This window comes from Myotis lucifugus, unplaced genomic scaffold (assembly GCF_000147115.1).
Source record: "Myotis lucifugus unplaced genomic scaffold, Myoluc2.0 scaffold_11, whole genome shotgun sequence".
Lineage (NCBI taxonomy): Eukaryota > Metazoa > Chordata > Mammalia > Chiroptera > Vespertilionidae > Myotis > Myotis lucifugus.
In genome coordinates this window covers 15455884-15475300 of record NW_005871059.1, presented here as the reverse complement: position 1 = coordinate 15475300, position 19417 = coordinate 15455884, and the positions used below count along the sequence as shown (strand labels likewise).

The 19417-nt window shown below is 38.1% G+C and overlaps 1 protein-coding gene across 1 annotated transcript in view; it reads left to right on the top strand.

The window, feature by feature from the left end:
- ENPP3 (ectonucleotide pyrophosphatase/phosphodiesterase 3) overlaps positions 1–19417 on the top strand; it is an 82054-nt gene that overhangs the window by 24400 nt on the left and 38237 nt on the right. The window contains exons 7-14 of the mRNA XM_014451919.2: positions 5717–5796; positions 7509–7628; positions 8198–8307; positions 9827–9892; positions 10490–10562; positions 14061–14169; positions 15777–15905; positions 16274–16305. Coding sequence (XP_014307405.1) covers positions 5717–5796; positions 7509–7628; positions 8198–8307; positions 9827–9892; positions 10490–10562; positions 14061–14169; positions 15777–15905; positions 16274–16305 — 719 coding nt within the window. The remainder of the gene's footprint in view (positions 1–5716; positions 5797–7508; positions 7629–8197; positions 8308–9826; positions 9893–10489; positions 10563–14060; positions 14170–15776; positions 15906–16273; positions 16306–19417) is intronic.

The window sequence follows — 19417 nt, the reverse complement described above, 5'->3', positions numbered from 1 at the left end:
TCTCCCTTTCCCTTCCTCTTTGAAAGTAATAACAATATATATATTTTTAAAAATATCAAAGGATTAGCTCCAGGGTCTATACTCTTCACTGCTCTCCAATTCCTGTATTTCTTCCCCATTCTAGCAGGCCTCCCCTCATCACCTTTTTAAAAAAAATATATTTTATTGCTTTTCTACAGAGAGGAAGGGAGAGGAATAGAGAGTTTGAAACATCGATGAGTAAGAAACATTGATCAGCTGCCTCCTGCACACCCCCTACTGGGGATGTGCCCACAACTAAGGTACATGCCCTTGATTGGAATCAAACTGGGACCCTTCAGTCCGCAGGCGGACGCTCTATCCACTGAGCCAAACTGGTTAGGGCCCCTCATCACCTTTATTACTATTTTTTAATCTCCAAGTTCCTAAAATTTTATGATAATTTTCTTGGTTTACAGTTTTTATTATTCTCCAAATTAAAAAATTTATATTTGACCCTGAGTAAGTCAGTTACCGCTTCTGAGTTTGTTTACTCATTTGTAAAATGTGAGTATTAGATTTAATGATTTCTACTATTACTTCCAACTGTAAAATTCCATGATGGTAGACAGATAAACTACTTCCCCTACAATACAAGGCATTTTATCTCTTGAGCTTCTCACTCTGAGCCAGATCTTTAGCAAAGAGATTAAGAGTTTGGGACTCTGATAGATTTGGCTCAAAATGCAGTACTTGTCATATGTTGCTGAATTACTTCGGCCTGGAAAGTTAGTTAAAACTGTCGAGTAACACTCCCTCCACGTTCTGCGTGGAGTAGGGTTCGGTATCTGAAAGAGGAGCCGCACAACAAATGAGAGAAAAAGACAATTTTGCAATATTGGAGGACCAGGCAGGCAAGTCCCGAAGAACTTCCACCCATGCTCAGGCTGCGCCAATCTTTTATTGATCTGGAGTAGCCCTTAGGGTAAGGAGGTTTCAATGACACACAGATCAGCAGACAATTTCCAGGAATAGACAAAGTATCTGATTAGCTCATCAGTAGATGATTTCCAGGAATAGGCAGAGTATCTGATCAACAATAATCAACAAGGATCTACATAAGTATCTAAGGAATTAAGTGAACTAAGGGGGGGATGATGCTTCAACTATTATTACCTAAATTAACTGGGTGGTTCCTAGATTAACTGGGTGGTGCACAGTTCTGACCTTTGCTAGGACTTCAAAGGTTACTAGCTTTTGGGGGTCTCTGTCTAAACTCAGCTAGTGAAGACAATGAATGGACTCTGGCAAAAACCTCTCAGTTTCTATTTCCTTATCTGAATTTCCCTTGATAATCTAGATATAAAATTCTGCGTCCTAAAGTGAGTTTAACTAGCCAGGTTGAATGGAGGCCCTTACCGTGGAATTATCTATTTTCTCATGCCATTGAGAATTGGAAGTAATGCCAATGAAATATTGGGCCATTGAGAGTTTTCCCCAAAAGTTTAAAATATTTTTTAAGTCATCAAGACAACATCTTGTGTGAAAACATTACTAACTAGGCCAACCAAGGCAAAATGGGCTTTTAGTTTCCAGGAGGCCCAATTAAGAGCACATATGGTTAAAGAGTTAGAATTAGGACTTCCCAGAATGGTAGGCTTCAGGTCAGGTACATGACAGCAGGCATCACTTTAAGGAAGTCTAGAACCCCATCTCTAGTGTCCCTTTAAGCTGCCTCAATTGAGTAGGGCTATAGTGATTGTAGAAACTGAGCATGAACTAATACCACAGCTCAGTGAGTCATATCACTGTCTACCAAGGGGACTCTTGGCACTCAACTCCCAAGAAGTAAGAAGGTGAGGTCATTGTTTTGTCTCAGTGTGAGTGGAACAAAGGGCCAGGCCCAAGATCAGGAAATAACAGGTGAAATAGAAGTGATTTGACTTGAGCTGGAAGTCAGACTTTCTGGAAAGTTAGGTAGGAAAGCAGGGAGAGAACAAGAGTAGTAGTAACAAGTAGGTCTGGCTGGTAACATATGCAGAGTTTTGTGGTTTTAAAAAAAATATATTTTATTGATTTTTTACAGAGAGGAAGGGAGAGGGATAGAAAGTTAGAAACATCGATGAGAGAGAAACATCGATCAGCTGCCTCCTGCACAGCCCCTACTGGGGATATGCCCGCAACCAAGGTACATGCCCTTGACTGAAATCGAACCTGGGACCCTTCAGTCCGCAGGCGGACGCTCTATCCACTGAGCCAAACCGGTTAGGGCATATATGTAGAGTTTTGAAGATTAGAGTTAGCAAGGTTGGCGTTCATGAACAGTAAAACACTTAAATTCTCCACAGCAGATGCTATTTGCTGTCTGCCTTTTCTTGTTTTAAAATTTTTATTGTGGTTAGAATACTTATTATGAGATCCACCCACTTAACAGATTTTAATTATCTAATGCAATATGGTTATGTATAAGCACAATGTTGTATAGCAGATTTCTATAATTGATTCATCTCATGTAACTGAAGTTTTATACTTACTGATTAGCAACTTTTCAATTACTCTTCCCTCCAGCCTCTGCCAACCATTATTCTATTCTTTGCTTCTATGAGTTGGACTCTTTTTAAAAAAAAATATATTTTTATTGATTTCAGAGAGGAAGGGAGAGGGAGAGAGATAGAAACATCAATGATGAGAGAGAATCATTGATTGGCTGCCTCATGCACGCCCCCATTGGGCATTGAGCCCACAACTTAGGCATGTGCCCTTGACTGGAACCAAACCCAGGACCCTTCAGACCACAGGTCACCGCTCTATCCACTGAGCCAAACCAGCTAGGGCTGGGTTGGACTTTTAGATACTTCATCTATGTGATATCATGCAGTATTTGCCTTTCTGTGACAGGCTTATATTACGTATATGTCCTCAAGTTTCATATATGTGGTAGGATTAGATTTTCTTCTTTTTTAAAGCTGAATAAAGTTTCATTTTACATTTATACCACTTTTTAAAAATCCATTTTTCCTTTGTTTATTTTGTAATTCATCTTTTCTGCTATAATCTTTTATTTTTTTAATTCTTACCTGAGGATATTTTTCCATTGATTTTTAGAGAGAGTGGTAGGAGAGGGAAAGACAGAAATATCGATGTGAGAGAAACACATCGATTGGTTGCCTCCTGCATGAGCCCTGACCAGAGCTTGGATCGGGGAAGAACCCACAACCAAGGTACATGCCCTTGGCCAGAACTGAACCCAGGACCCTTTGGTCTGTAGGTCGGTGCTCTGTCCACTGAACCAAACTGGCCAGGGCTCTGCTATAATCTTTATTGTGTTTTTTTCTTCTGCTAACTTAGGTTTTATTTGTTTTTCTTTTCTGTTTTTTTGACGTGCAAAATTAGGCTATTTGAAATTTCTTTTTTAATGCAGGTGTTTATTACTATAAACTTCCTTCCTAGTACTACTTTTGCTGTATCTGTACAGTCTTCAGCTATTTCACCTATTCATCCATTTAGCCTTCTGTTCCTTCTTATAGTTCATAGTTATTATGGATATATGTTTACCCCACTTACATTTTCAAAATTTTTGATTGGTACTTAAAAAATGTTTTCTTAAGGAGTAAACTATGCAAAGTATATGCATTAAAGGGTGTACAGTAAAAAACAACCAGCCAACCATCACCAACAAAATACCCTTATTCTTCTTGATATTCCTATTTTTCTCTGCAGAAGCAACTACACTCATTGATTTATCATCTGTTCTTTCAGAATTATTTTATTCAGTCACACTTTAGGTCCCTAACATCCGGAAAAAACAATGGTAGGACATCTTGTTTTCTGTGAGTTGTTCCATAATAGCTTGTCTGAGTCTATAGATCATTAGCAGGTGTGTCCTGTTTGAGACATTTGAACTAGGGAGGTGTCATGTTTTCACATTACCAGTAGTTTAGTTTGTATTTTATTTATACTCTGTGCCTTTGGGTATTAAGAACTTGACAGTGTCATTCATGTTTCAAGGAAATAAGAACAGAAACTGACCGTATCTCTCTGTTTATTGTATGATTTTCCCACCACTTAAATTCTTTTAATCATAAGTGGATTATATTTTATTTCATTTCCTTGTATGACTTCTTAACAGTATTAAAATTGTCTTTCCCTGATTGAGGACAATATTTATTTATTGGAGTTACTGACTTTTAAAAAGTCTTTTAATCTCTCTCTCTCTCTCTTTAAATTATACTTTCTGAGTCAGTTTCTACAGCAGGCCTCAAACTTAAGTACATCAGAACCACTTGGGGTGCTTGTTAAAAATGTAGACTTTTTTTGAGCTCCCTTTTCTTCACTTTCTACCCAGTCCCTCATCCCACCAAAGTCCTATTCAATAGACTTGATATGGATCCCAAGAAGGTTCTGAAGGAGAAAATTCCTGGATCATACTGGAAACACTGGACCTGAGGCTGGGAAGGAGATTAACTCCAAACATACTTGAGAAAACATTCGTTATTTCAAGCTGCAAAGTTTGTTACTTTCTGGACAACCATCATTAGCCTAAAGGGAACCTATAATGGTGAAGCTCTCTTTTAGAATCAGTGGACAGGATTTTAGGATGAAAAACTTCTTGTGTTTCACTGCTGCAGAGGAAATGGCAATGCTCTAATGCTTCTGACGTCCTTGCACAGAATGCTTGCAGACAGAAAACAACAGAACAATTGAAAGCAAAATTAATGCCATGCTTTGTGGAAAACAGATTACAGGAAACTTAGCTCACCAAATGGAAACTACTAAAAATAATAAGCAGCAAAGTTAGCTCATTTTGTAAACATTACTACATGCCATGGGCTTATGTGTTTATACAAATCAAATTCCTACTATTTTTGTTGACTTTGGTTCTATTGGATACTTTACATATAAGAACTATTAGCTGAGATGCAAATGTTATATAAAAATTCTAATGTAATGGCCTGGGTCAGGAAGAGGGAAGCAGCAAAAACAAAGCCGGCTGTGTATCATTTAGGGTATGTTTAGCTCAGGGGTTAGCAAGCTGTGGTCCATGGGCCAAATCCAGCCTACCCTCCCCGTTTTTGTATGACCTGGTAAATGCTAAGAATTGTTTTTCATTCTTAATGGTTAGGAAAAAAGAGATTATTTTGTGACACAAAAAAATTATGTGAAATTCAAATGTCAATGACCATAAATAAAGTTTTATTGGAACACAACCATGCTTTTTTTGCTTAAGTATTGTCCATGGATGCTTTTGGATCTCAAGAGCACAATTTGAGCTGTTGCAATGGAGGTCATAGGGACTTGCAAAGCCTAACCTATTTATTATCTGGCTCTTTACAGAAAAATTATTTGCGGACCCTTGACTTATCTCACTCCTCTCCTAAAAATTGAGATTCCTTGGAATTGAGAAATTCTAGGTGTCAGAATTTCAAACCCTTTCTATCTTCAATCCACTCTAGGAAACTTAGGTTCAGATTTTTAGTTATCCGAAAAACTTCTTCTTTTTTTTTTTTAATATATATTTTATTGATTTTTTACAGAGAGGAAGGGAGAGAGATAGAGAGTTAGAAACATCGATGAGAGAGAAACATCGATCAGCTGCCTCCTGCACATCTCCTACTGGGGATGTGCCCGCAACTCAGGTACAGGCCCTTGACCGGAATCGAACCTGGGACCTTTCAGTCCACAGGCCGACGCTCTATCCACTGAGCCAAACTGGTTTCGGCCAAAAAACTTCTTAATTTCTCACTATACTTTGTTGCAGAAACATGTGGAATTCATTCCAAATACCTGAGATCTATGTATCCAACCAAGACCTTTCCAAATCATTACACCATTGTCACGGTAAGTTCTTGGCCTAGTGGAAGACTGACAGGCAACTGACCACACCACCAGACATGCTTAGGCAGGAACTGCATGGAGGAGCCCCATGGCACATATTTTACCAGCACATGTGGCGATAGTTCATGGCTTAGTTTGGGATAGGAAGGGTCAGTATGAGGCCAATCCAGTGCTGTGAGGTGATAACTATGAGTGTCCAGGTATTAGGTTAGCTCACCTTTATCATAAGCCAGGTAGCGTCTTGGGTGTGAGAAATAACATTATCCTCTGATCTCTTGATGAGCCTCCACTTATCTGAAGTTCTGCTGGGAATGACAGGCTATGAATGAGGACAGCCACTTTGATATGGGGAAAGATCTTTCTTTTCATTATATGTAACTTGATAAAATTGTTTTATAAATCAATTGATTCTGGCTATATCTCTTTAGATAAAGTAAATAAATTCTCCTCAATGTATAAAAAGATATAGGTGAAATGATCAAAATGAACTCAAAGGAAAATTAAGTTATTTAACATTTATAGATTTAGAAGACTTCTTAAGGAGACCTCGGCCTCAGCCTTTATTGCCAAAGTCATAACTGTGTCTTTACTACTTTGCATTCAGTCTTTTTTAAAAAATCTTATTCAGTGTTTTATTTTTTTAAATATATTTTTATTGATTTCAGAGAGGAAGGGAGAGGGAGAGAGAGATAGAAACATCAATGATGAGAGAGAATCATTGATGGGCTGCCTTAAACTAATTTAATATTATGTTCTAAAATATCTGAAAGTTATTACAACTGCATGGGATATCATAGAAAATGTGTGTTCAATGGTTAGGGCGAGGGTTTAAGAATACAAACCATATACTAGACTTACTGGGGTGAACACTTTGTAAGTTATAAAAATGTCTAAGCACTATATTTTATACCTTAAATTAATTTAATGTTATGTGGGGAAAAAAAGAAAGAAAATGTGTGGAATGATTGAATGAATATTTGTAATTGGATTGAAGGAATGATTGGATTGATGGGTGGATGAAAGGAAGATGGATAGAGACTTGGAAGGCTCTCTTTTAATTTGCTGGTGACACATTTTCACCTATTTAGCCAAGAAATTTGATGCTTAAAAGCTTCTGTGTAGTAAATTTCTTGACATTATTGTCAACATAACCAGTGGCTAATCCTTATTGTGATATGGGAAACCTTAATTAACAAATAGCTATTATCTTTTTTTAAAAAAATATTTTTATTGATTTTAGAGAAGAAGGGAGAGGGAGAGAGAGATGGAAACATCAATGATGAGAGAGAATCATTGACCAGCTGTTTCCTGCATGCTCCCTACTGGGGATCGAATCTGCAACTCAGGCATGTGCCCTTGACAGGAATCGAACCTGGGACCCTTCAGTCCACAGGCCGATGCTCTACCCACTGAGCAAACCCAACTAGGGCAACAAATAGCTCTTAATCTCACAAGGGTTATATTAACACCCTCAACACATACCACCTACCTAATATCATTCATTTACTGCTGTATGGTATAACTAGGTAAACCATATCTAGTTCATATATATATGTGTGTGTGTGTGTTTGGATTCATATTCAGGGGTTTATGTTGAAATGTATATGATATTTTCCCAAGATATGAGTTATAGATTTTATGCTATTGCAATTTAAATATATGCTTTATTAATGTATTAGTTCATCTTAAATCTTTTTTTGAAATTATTATTTTAGGGCTTATACCCAGAATCACATGGCATCATTGACAATAATATGTATGATGTAAACCTCAACAAGAATTTTTCACTTTCTTCGAAGGAGAAAGATAATCCAGCTTGGTGGCAAGGGCAACCAGTAAGTAGCATCTTCCTGGGGCACCAAAGTAACCTCCATATCCCATTGTCCTGGGGCACCAAAGTAACCTCCATATCCCATTGTGACAGTGGGTCCCCCTTCTCTCTCCACTTTGAGTTTCACATTAGTTTTTTAATCCTAAGGACTAGGGGTGGGAAGGTATTTAACAACTGTTTACAACCTTTTAAATGTTTATGATAGTTCAACAAGATCCTGCTCAATCTTGGATGCTGTATCAATTTGGAAGTTACTTGGAAAGATTATCTGTTAATTTCCCCCCTCATTCTGTTTTATAATTCTTTAAAAGGGAAAGATAAATTATAATTTACCAATTAAAAAAATATCTTCTTCCTTACCACTTTACTACATTTTTATTTTTATTTTTCAGGTGGATTCCTGGATAATTATGTTTTTTTTAACTGCTACAAAGAAAATTTTTAATAGTTTAAATATACTTTAATAATTAAATATAATTTGAAACTGTTAATATCATTTAGTTTCTTATAAGTGGCACCATTTCTACCTAAACTGATTATTCCCTTGACTTCTTAACATTTCTCTTCTTATAGATCTGGCTGACAGCAATGTATCAAGGCTTAAAAGCTGGTACCTACTTTTGGCCAGGATCAGACGTGGCTATAAATGGCTCCTTTCCTACCATGTATGCGCCTTACAACAGGTAGTGAAGCACTTGCAGATATAACCCCATCTCCACAAGAATGATTAGGATTTTTTTCCTTTTGTGGTTTTAATCTTGATGCTAATTCTATTCTTTCAGTTTGGGGGCCCAAAATCTTGAAGTCATCATTGATTCCTTCTCTTACATCCCTCATCCAGTCTGGCAGTAAATGCTTGTAGCTCTAATTCAAAATATGTGCTGTCTGAGAACTTTTAACTACCTCCAACATAAACACTCTGGTTTGAGCTGTCATCATCTTTTGCCTGTATTGCTTTGCTAGCCCTTTTATTTTAAAATATATTTGTATTGATTTCAGAGAGGAAAGGAGAGGGAGAGAAACATCAATGATGAGAGAGAATCATTGATTGGCTGCCCCCTACACACACCCCCTCCCCCCACCAGGGATAGAGCCCACAACCTGGACATGTGCCCTGACCAGGAATCGAACCAGGACCTCCTGTTCATAGGTCAATGCTCAACCACTGAGCCACCCCAGCTGGGCAATGGTAGCCTCTTTATACGTCTCCCTGCTTCTATTCTTGTCCCCTATTACCTATTCCCAATCTACCAGCCAGAATGATTACTTATAAAAAAACCCAAAACAGATTCAATTAAGACACTCCTTTGTACCCCACAATGCAATGGCCCCCTGTTTCACTCAGTGTAAAATCCTACAAGGCCCTACCTGGCATGAACCCCACTGTCCCTCACCCCACCTCTCAAACCTCCTCTCTCACTACTTCCCTGGGCACTCACTGTGCTTGAGCCATGCTGACCTTCTTAGTGGGCCCCCACACATCAGGCTTGCTTCTACTGTTGGGTCTGCGCTGGCTGTTCTCTGTTTGAAGTAATCTCACCCCTTGTATCTGCATAGCCTGTTCCCTCACCTCCTTAAGGCCATTGCTCAAAAAATTACCTTCTCAATTTGTCTTGACCTGACCACACTAAGATTTTAAACTCCAAACCACCCCACCCCACTTTCTCAGGGTCCCTTTCTCTGCTCATCTCTCTCATTTTTCATAGAAGTTTAGTTTTAGTAAACCGTGTATCTTATGTAGTAGGTTTCTTGTTTATTATTTGACTTCCTCCAAGAGAATGTAATCTCTAGGAAGAAAAGCGTCTTTGGTTTGCTCGCTGATAAATTCTGTTCAAAATGAACAAATAGTGTTTGGCAATAGGAGATTCATCTATAAATGCACAAGTGAATGAAATAAATAAAAATAAACAAATTAAATGAATGACTAATCATTATCGGTCTTTTATTTTAGTTGGGGGAAAATTGAAGGAGTCAAAGATGAGAAAGGAGGAAAACTATATTTGATTTATAGAGAGGCAACTGTATATATGGGTATTGAAAACAGGAATCCCTTTAAGTAATACTGAACCCCTTTCAGTATTTTGATCATATTTGAACACAAATGGATATCCAAAAAATATCAACCTGCCTTTCTGAGTAAGAATCTAATGGGATTATTCTTGATTTGTTTAATTAAAAACAATTATTTACTCTACTTTGCAGTAGTGTCCCATATGAACAGAGGATCTTTACATTGTTAAAATGGCTGGACCTGCCCAAAGCTGAAAGGTAACATCAGGGACGTGCTGGCACAACGGGATACTTGTGGGTATAAGATGAAATTATCTCTTTACTTTAAATGACCACTTTTGAAAAAGACATTTTTTTTAATTGGCACTTTTTTCCTTTTTAAAAAATATATTTTTATTGATTTCAGAGAGGAAGGGAGAGAGAAAGAGAGAGAAACATCAATGATGAGAGAGAATCATTGACCGGCTGCCTCCTGCACATCTACTGGGGATTGAACCTGCAACCTGGGCATGTGCCCTTGACCAGAATCAAACCCAGGACCCTTCAGTCCACAGGCCAATGTTGTATCCACTGAGCCAAACCGGCTAGGGCCCAAGACAACTCTTAATGGAAAGAACAAGACAGATTTTGTTACTGAGTCAGACCCACGCTTGCATCTGGAAGGTCTTATTTCCACGCTTGCATCTGGAAGGTCTCCCTGCTGAGGTGGACCTCTGGACCTGGAGGAATGGAAAGAGGCCAGAGAAAAAGAGAAGAAAACTGCCACAAAGCTCTAGATTTACCACCTTCCCAGATCCAACCTATACGTTTATTCCAAGTCAATAATGTCTTCCTCTGTTTCAATTTTACCCTTAGACCCAGTTTTTATACACTATACGTGGAACAGCCTGATTCTGCAGGACATAGTTTTGGACCAGTTAGTGGTGGAGTAAGTTGTTGGTTTTTTTTTAAACATATAAATGTCATATCATCTATCCCTAACCCACATAATAAAATGGTATTCTTTAATTCCCAGTGAATGCAAATAAAGGTATTTGATGTATATACATGTGGAGATAAAAATAGTTAAAAGTCTGAAAAGGCTATCTGCCTTATTAACCATACAATAGTTAAATGTCTAGAAAGGATATCTATCTTATTAACCACATTTTGGCTCATTTAGTAAACACTTATTGAATGCTTAGATGTAGCACTGTTATTTCATATAATGAAAACATCAAGGCTAGATATTGCATGTGCCAATCTAATATGATTTTTATTTCTTGAATATATTTTTATTGATTTCAGAAAGGAAGGGAGAGGGAGAGAGAAATAGAAACATCCATGATGGGAGAGAAACATTGATCCGCTGCCTCCTGCATGCCTCCTCACTGGGGATCGAGCTCACAACCTGGGCATGTGCTCTTGACTGGAATTGAACCCAGATCCTTCAGTCCGCAGGCTGACGCTCTATCCACTGAGCCAAACCAGCTAGGGCTGCCCAGCTAATGTTGCTGTGACCTATTTCAAGCTAAGTCACCCGCAAGTCCATGTGGGATACCCAGCTGCCTATTCTTGCCCAGCTCCCTTTATAAGATCCTTGTAATTGGAGTTAATATGCTATTGCCTCAGGCAGAATTATTCCCCTCCTGGATTTCCATTATAACTAAAGTAGATTTCTTAACATTAGTTTCTTTATTATCTAACCATTCTGTTATGCTCTGACAACAGAAATCTAAGTCTTCAATGTTACTTAAAAAAAAAGTTATGTCTTTTCTAAAATCCACTGATATAAAGATGTAAAGGCCCTCATGAGTATGGCATTTCCCCACCCCATGGAAACTCATGTAACAATTATCCTGAATTGTTCTCAGTTGGAACGCAAGCATATTTATTCCGGCAGCATGACTACTATTTATCAGAAATGCCTTTTCTCTTCCTTCCCATTAAACCAAAATGAGTTCTAATAGAAGACCTGGCCCATTCTTTCTTTTTTTTTTTTAAATATATTTTATTGATTTTTTGCAGAGAGGAAGGGAGAGGGATAAAGAGTTAGAAACATCAATGAGAGAGAAGCATCTATCAGCTGCCTCCTGCACATCCCCTACTGGGGGTGTGCCCGCAACCAAGGTACATGCCCTTGACCGGAATTGAACCTGGGACCCTTCAGTCCCCAGACCGACGCTCTATCCAGTGAGCCAAACCAGCCAGGCGACCCGGCCCATTCTTACCACTTTAACCCTTCAGTCACTTCATAACCTGATTAAGTGTTTAATTCTATGCTACAATGGTATCCCACTCGAAACTCTGTTCCACTCGAAACTGTGGCACAGAATTAAACACTTAATCAGGTGATTGTTACAGTGAATGGCTCAGTAACTATCTAAAGCATATTCACCATTTCTCTTTTTCTAGTTGAATTGTTATTCATTTGATTGCTTAATCCCTTGAGAGAGTATGCTATAATCTACATTTCTCTGACCCCCAGAATTGACAATAAAAGGCACCCTATCTTATTTTTAATCAATGCTTTAGTTTAGCACGCAAATATGTCTTAAGTATATAATTATGAAAAATACTGCAAAGGAAAAGATCAGGGTGCCCTGAGAGGAATTTGAGGAGCTTCTAAACTAGTTGGGGAGGCTGAGGGCTGGGGCTGGTTAGAAAGTTCTCCTCTGAATAACAACAGGAAAAAAGTTCACATACAGCCTGATCAAGGGTGGAGCTGTGCACACTAGAGAATCACATAGGATAAGCAAATGGACAGACAAAAGGACAGATGGCTAGACAAATATGATAATGGTAAGAATAATAACAGCAGCTAACCCCTTTGTCTGGGCTAGAGTTGGGGCTGGCATCCAGTCACTTCCTGGTCAGTAAAATGTGCCATCTATGGAGCGTGTACTTTACAAAGACTCTGCTTCCTTAGAAGCCTGTGATGAGTTAGGTTGCACAGTCCCTTCCGCGCAGGAGCACACGCTGCGCTCCGGAGTGGTCATATGCACAGATGATTTCAAAACTGTGGAGAGTTTAACAGTAGCAGAATGCCTGGTGCTGGGAGAGGACGGGTTGGATGGCTCTTGGTGTAGTAGGGAGGAGTGAGTAGGGTGACTGTGAAAGGGGACATAATTATGCCATGACAGTAGGTAGAAACTGACTCTCACTGGCAAACCAGAGTGTAAGGTCACCCTAAGAATGAGGGTCAGGAAAACATCTCGAGTTAATGGATTTGGCAGTAGATAAGGATGGTCTGAGTTCAAGTGCTCCTCTGTCTCTTATTAAAGGTAGGGCCATGAACATGTTATTAACTTCTTTAAGCCTCTGATTTCCTGGTCTCTACAACTAGAAGTTCCAGTAATACCAGCCATGAATGTTTGCTATGAGGATTTCACTAAAGCTCTTAATAGAAATTGGCTAGTAGAATTCTTTCTTAAAAAAGAAAAAAAAAGGCAATCATTATTATAATAGTACCAAGAGAGATTAAACATCCCTCCTCCCCCTATCCATGGCTATTACACTTGCTTATTCACTGAAAAAAAAAAGATAAAAAGTTATTCATTTAAAACTTGTCATTTTAATGTGCTATATTGATAAAGTATAGAAAAATTTAAAAACACAAAAGAATATGGGCAATAAAATACTCCAATTCACTATTCAGAAACAACGACTGTTAATAATACCTTGATATATTTCTTTTTCATGTTCTGTTCGTGTGTGTGCTTACTAAGAAATGCTGACTATATATATTTAAAAATAAAATCAGGATTATGCAATATGTATTAGTGTGTATGTATACAATTTGGTTTGAATTTTCTATGTTTGACATTGTAGTGCAAGATTTTCCTAAGCCATTGTGCTTTAAAATTATTTTGTAATGGCTGCCAAGTATATCTTCTTAAAGCTGTGGTATAATTTATTTATTTTTGTATTTAAATAAGTAATGTGATGACTATCTTTGTATGTAAATCTCTATTTCTACTCTAAATGATTATTTAGGACAAGCCCAGAAGTGGAATTATTAGGTTACAGGACATGCCCCCCTTTACCTTTCTGATTACGCATGGTCTTATTGTTACAAGATCTTCCAGAATGTGTGTACTCATTTAGGTTCCCATAGACGTTTCCACTCCCCAATACTGGGCACTGTCATCAAAACTTCTGCAGTTGAGTCATGGTTGTTGAGGCTGAACATTTTTCTCAGATGTTTACTGGACAGTAGTTTATCTCCCTTTGTAGGGAACACAATTTACATTTTTGTCTATAGAAATTTAGGGAATTGATATTTGGTAAACATGGTAAACCAGGCAGTGGTCTCTGATGTTCTATTTAAAATACCAGCAATTTCAGAGAAGAAAATGTGTTTAGTTTTCACGTGATTAGATAATGATTTGGTTTGTTAAACCTTAATTCATGAAGACAATCTAAACTTCTTATTTCCCCCCCTTAGGTAATTAAAGCCTTACAGTTAGTAGATAACGCTTTTGGAATGTTGATGGAAGGTCTAAAACAGCGGAACTTAGACAATTGTGTCAATATAATCCTTTTGGCTGACCATGGTATGCTTTTTAAAAATATTATGTTTATCATTGATTATATCTTACAAAAAGAGTAGTGATATTTTAAATTGTCTAAGACCTGGAAACTGTTGAATAAGCCAAGAATGGGTTTTAGATAGGCTTCGATGAATAGAGGACTGAAAGTTTAAGCTTCTAGTTTAATTATTCTAACATTCTTTTGAAAATCCATTCATACACTTATATTTTTGGTAAAAATGGAGTTAGTAGTACTTAATGGATGTGGTTAGATTGTTATTCATTCATTAAAAAAGTGTTTTTTTGGGGGGGCTTCTTATTGGTGGGTGATTTGTCCAAATAGATTGCCTATGTTGGCTAGTTTTACCTTGCCCTGTGGGTTTTTGTTTGTTTTCTGTTTTTAGTTACGTAAATACAATTCTATAAAGTCCTTGTCCCTTCATATTTGTCTACTTGAGGCCAACTCTTCACTTCGGTTAACCTGAGTGTTAAATGACAAGGAACAGCTGCCACACCCTCTGCCACTCACCCAATAGTAAAGTACTCGGCCATTTAACAGATGCTTTTCAAGTGCTTACTTAATGCTGAGTATTGTATTAGAGATGGTGTATGTGAAAGTACAGAAGGCAGAAATGGACCTTTTTCAATTGGGCTGGTCAGCACGGTCTTCTCTAGGAGTGTACTCAGAGTCCTCCAAAGGCTATGAAGAAGCCAGGATGGGCGAGGCAGGGAAAAGGAGCACGTTTGCGGAACTTTTGTTTATCTTTTAGAACATTAAGATCATATGAAACATAGTAGTAATTTATTTTGAAATTTTCTAAAAAGATGCCCTAACACTTTGGCCTATTGTTTTAAAATAAAAGGAAATAGTCTAATAAAATTAGATAAAAATAAATGTAAAGAATAAAATATTTTAAAAATTTAGATGTAGTTGGAAGAATCTTCAAATGCAATGGTTTAACTACCAAATTGTTTTTAGAGGACATGCTACTTATATAAATTTAAATAATACACTTATGAAACGTGAACATTCTCTAGTCCTTATTCTCTTCATGTATTGTTTTTTAAAAATGCATGTTACTTTTTTATTTTAAAATATATCATGTTACCTCAGGGACAAGTCAGATATTGTAAAATCTAATTCGATTCCTACAGAGGATTTTCTTTGAAATTACTTTAATTGATCCACATCAAACAATGATCTATTTATAGTTCCTGTCCAGTCTCCTCTTATAAACCCTTCTCTTCATCTGCCAGGACATTCAGAATCTGCCATTTATTTTTTTAAAAATATATATTTTTATTGATTTCAGAGAGGAAGGGAGAGGGAGAGAGAGGTAGAAACATCAATGACGAGAGAATCATTGATCGGCTGCCTCCTGCATGCCCCCTATTGGGGATTGAGCTTGCAACTTGGGCATGTGCCTTTGACCAGAATCAAACCTGGGACCCTTCAGTCTGCAGAACAACACTCTATCCACTGAGCCATATTGGCTAGGGCTCAGGGTCTGCTATTTAGAGTACAGTAATAGGGTAATCTGTAGAGGTTCTCAGTAAAACTTGGTTTGAGATCTTTAACATAAAATGTCTCCTACTTGACAGGATCAATATATATATATATTTAATTTCAGGAATGGCTCAGACTTATTGTGACCAGGTGGAATATATGACAGATTACTTTTCCCAAGTAAACTTCTACATGTATCAAGGGCCTTCTCCCCGCATCAGAACTCGTAATATACCTCACGACTTCTACAGCTGTAAGTATAAAGATGCCTATGGGGAGGGGTTGGGGAGGTAAAACTGAGTAATCTTAGCCCCCTATTCTGAGGATGTAGGGATTACCAGGCCTGCTCTTCTGACTTCTTGGGAAGACCACAGAGAAGCAAATGAGAAATTTGTTCAGTCTATAAAGGCTGTGGTAATACCCAATATTTTTAGGTTACAATAATATATCCACTCCATTCTTAAATGCTAAAATAATTATTTTCTTGAAGTAATTTTTATTTACTTTACCAAATCATAGTCATTAATAAATGTTTGTGTCAAATTCATCTGAGTCAGTCACATTTTGTGCAGTTATTAAGAATCCATTGTAATGTGAATTATGTTTCTTCTTTTGAAACAGTTGATTATGAAGAAATTATTAGGAACCTCAGTGTAAGTATACAGTCTCCTAACACATATATTGAAGTTAATGTAATGTCCTTAATCTGGGTGTTAGGAAATTTATATTCTATATTTCTGAGTCCAAAACTTCTGTCAACATTACTTTACATGCATATCAGTTGCTTTTATTTTGGTTGTTTTCCTTTTGGAGTTGACATCACTACAGGAAATTAGTTTGGGGTAACAGTGGCACTGACTCCTAGCTTTCACCGAATGGGCTGATGTTTCATTCCAAGTGGCCAGACTAGTGAGCTTCAGGCAGCATCGCCTTCCACATTTTTTTTTGTGGGGGACTTAATATCAGAACATAGTGAATCATAGAATCCTACAGATCATTTTGTACTGGTCAGAAAAATCATCTCTGCCTTTTAAGTGCAATTGCAACTGCTTTTTGTTGGTGCCCACATCCCAGATTATAAGAAAATAAGCAGGGCAAATTCCAGAGAAATTAAAGCAATCTGAATTTTTCAAGGTAGAGTTTACAATACTTGGAAAGACCTGAAGATAGTCTTGTGTGGTAGTTTTAATCCTATATAATAAAAGGCTAATATGCAAATAGACCAAACGGCGAAATGACCGGTCGCTATGACATGCATTGACCACCAGGGGTCAGACGCTCAACGCAGGAGCTGCCCCCTGGTGGTCAGTGCGCTCCCACAGGGGAGCACCACTTAGCCAAAAGCCGTGCTCACGGTGGGAGCCTCTCCCACCTCCACGGCAATGCTAAGGATGTCTGACTGACGGCTTAGGCCCGCTCCCTAGACATCCCCCGAGGGCTCCCAGACTGCAAGAGGACGTAGGCTGGGCTGAGGCCCCTCCCACCCCCAGTGCATGAATTTCATGCACCAGGCCTCTAGTAGTTCTATATTTAAAGTATATTAATAAATATATGTCTGCTATATCCATGTATTCCAACTACTATATTCATGAGTTTACCATGGCTTGGGATGGGGCTAATTATTTTTAAAGTATAGGTGATATGCAATTAGAGTACAAACTGTCAGGATGAAATGTGAATGATTATGGATACACCGGGTGAAGAATAACCTTACTATCACCTGGGACCCATTACAAGTTTGAAGTAGGAATGACCACTAGAGTGGAAATCCTTTGCAGTGGTTCTCAACATTCCTAATGCCACGACCTTTTAATACAGTTCCTCATGTTGTGGTGACCCCCAATTTCATTGTTATAAATTGAACATAATTAAAGCATAGTGATTAATCACAAAAACAGTATGTAATTATATATGTGTTTTCCGATGGTCTTAGGCGACCCCTGTGAAGGGTCGCTCGACCCCCAAAAGGGTCGCGACCCACAGGTTGAGAACCGCTGCTTTAGAGTGTTAATCACTCCCTTTTTCTCCTACACCTTCAAATATTCTGATCTTGAGTAAGCATGCAAGGCTCTCTCACCCCCTACTGGTGACGGGCATACATGCAGTGTGTTCATGCTGATTATTGCATGAGCAGTTGAGAGTTTGGATTCTCTAAATCCATATATTGCTTTCCCTTTTATCCCTCACCTCATGATCTGTATAGCTAAAGTCTTGTTGGTGAGATGAGGAAGGGAAAAATTCAAATAATCCCACTGATGCAGGGGATTGGATGCCATAGGCTTTGGAAATCCATTACATGGCGTGACAGACATGGACTAGACCTGGACCTACAGAGCCCTGAAAAAATGGACCACCATTACACAAAGTAGTCCATTATTTCCAGGAAATATTTCTTGTGGTAGTACAGTATTCCCAGTACTGCTGTTTCAGGGCCTATATTGAGTTTATATTGGACAAACATAACCAAATACAAACTGGCAACTCAGTGAATTCCACTACATTCTGCATGACAGACAACAGTATCAACTTTTTTCTTAGGGTAAAATAACCAAAATTTCATCCCAACTCTAGTGTCTTCATCTGAAATTCTCAAGTGCAAAAGGTAATAATGTACTTCTTCATGGGTTAGCAGTGTACCTCAAATTTTCTCTGGATTTACTCTGGCTACATACTCACCCAGCTAGGAAAGTGTGACTTGTCAAATTATCTATGGTCCTTGTGAGCACATTCTAATCCCTTGTAACTGAGGAAGCTGTACACTCAGCAGCTGCCAACATGTGTTTGCCTGGAAGTTACAAAAATACTGGCTGAAGAGGAAGTAATAATAAATGGAAAAGCAGAAAAATAAACCTAGAAAAGATAGCAAAGTAAGCAAGAAAAAAATGGCAGAAATATCTGTGCAATAATTTTTTTCTCTCCCCCCTTCATTCTATAACATACTTTGTTTTCCTACTTTCTGTACTTCTCCTAAAATTGTTTTTTTGTTGCTGTTCATAGTGCCTTGTTTTTGTTACATAATTTGAGCATGAGATAATAGTGACACAGACTTGAAATATTTATGAGGTTATTAAGGCTTAAAATAAATGAGAATATAAGCATGTAGAAAAAAATCATTTCCTCATGTCTGTGTTAGAAACATCCAAACGTGTAGAAACATCCAAAAATGACAACAGTTGCCAAAAAGCAAACTCTCAAGTGCCTCGGAGAATATCAGGGTTGGCAGTTTCTCTTACGCATTTGAAATTAAGGAGGGAAATAAGGATGATTGCAAAAAGGTGGGAGAAAGCAAAGCAGAGATTGGATCATAGGATAGTTAACAAGGGTGTTCTCTTGAGGGTGGTTTTGTTTATTTGAAAGGTGTGTTAAGCTAGATGCACAAGAACAATGGACAGGGCTTGCTTGAAACACCTTTTGCTAAAGAATTTATATGCCTGGGGAGTGACTACCATCATGACCTACCCAATGAGGAATTTATGATTTATTACAGCACCCTTATGATCAGATCACCCTGTGAGGCGACTTTCTGTAGAACTCCTTTTTCATCTATACCTATAATTCTTTTTAATTTTTTTTATTGATTAAGGTATTACATATGTGTCCTTATCCCCTCAGTGCCCCCCCACCCCCCCACACATACCCTCCCCCTGCCCTGGTGTCTGTGTCCATTGGTTAGGCTTATATGAGTGCATATAAGTCCTTTCGTTGATCTCCCCCTTACCCCTATGCTCCCCTACCTTCCCTCTGAGGTTTGACAGTGTGATCGAT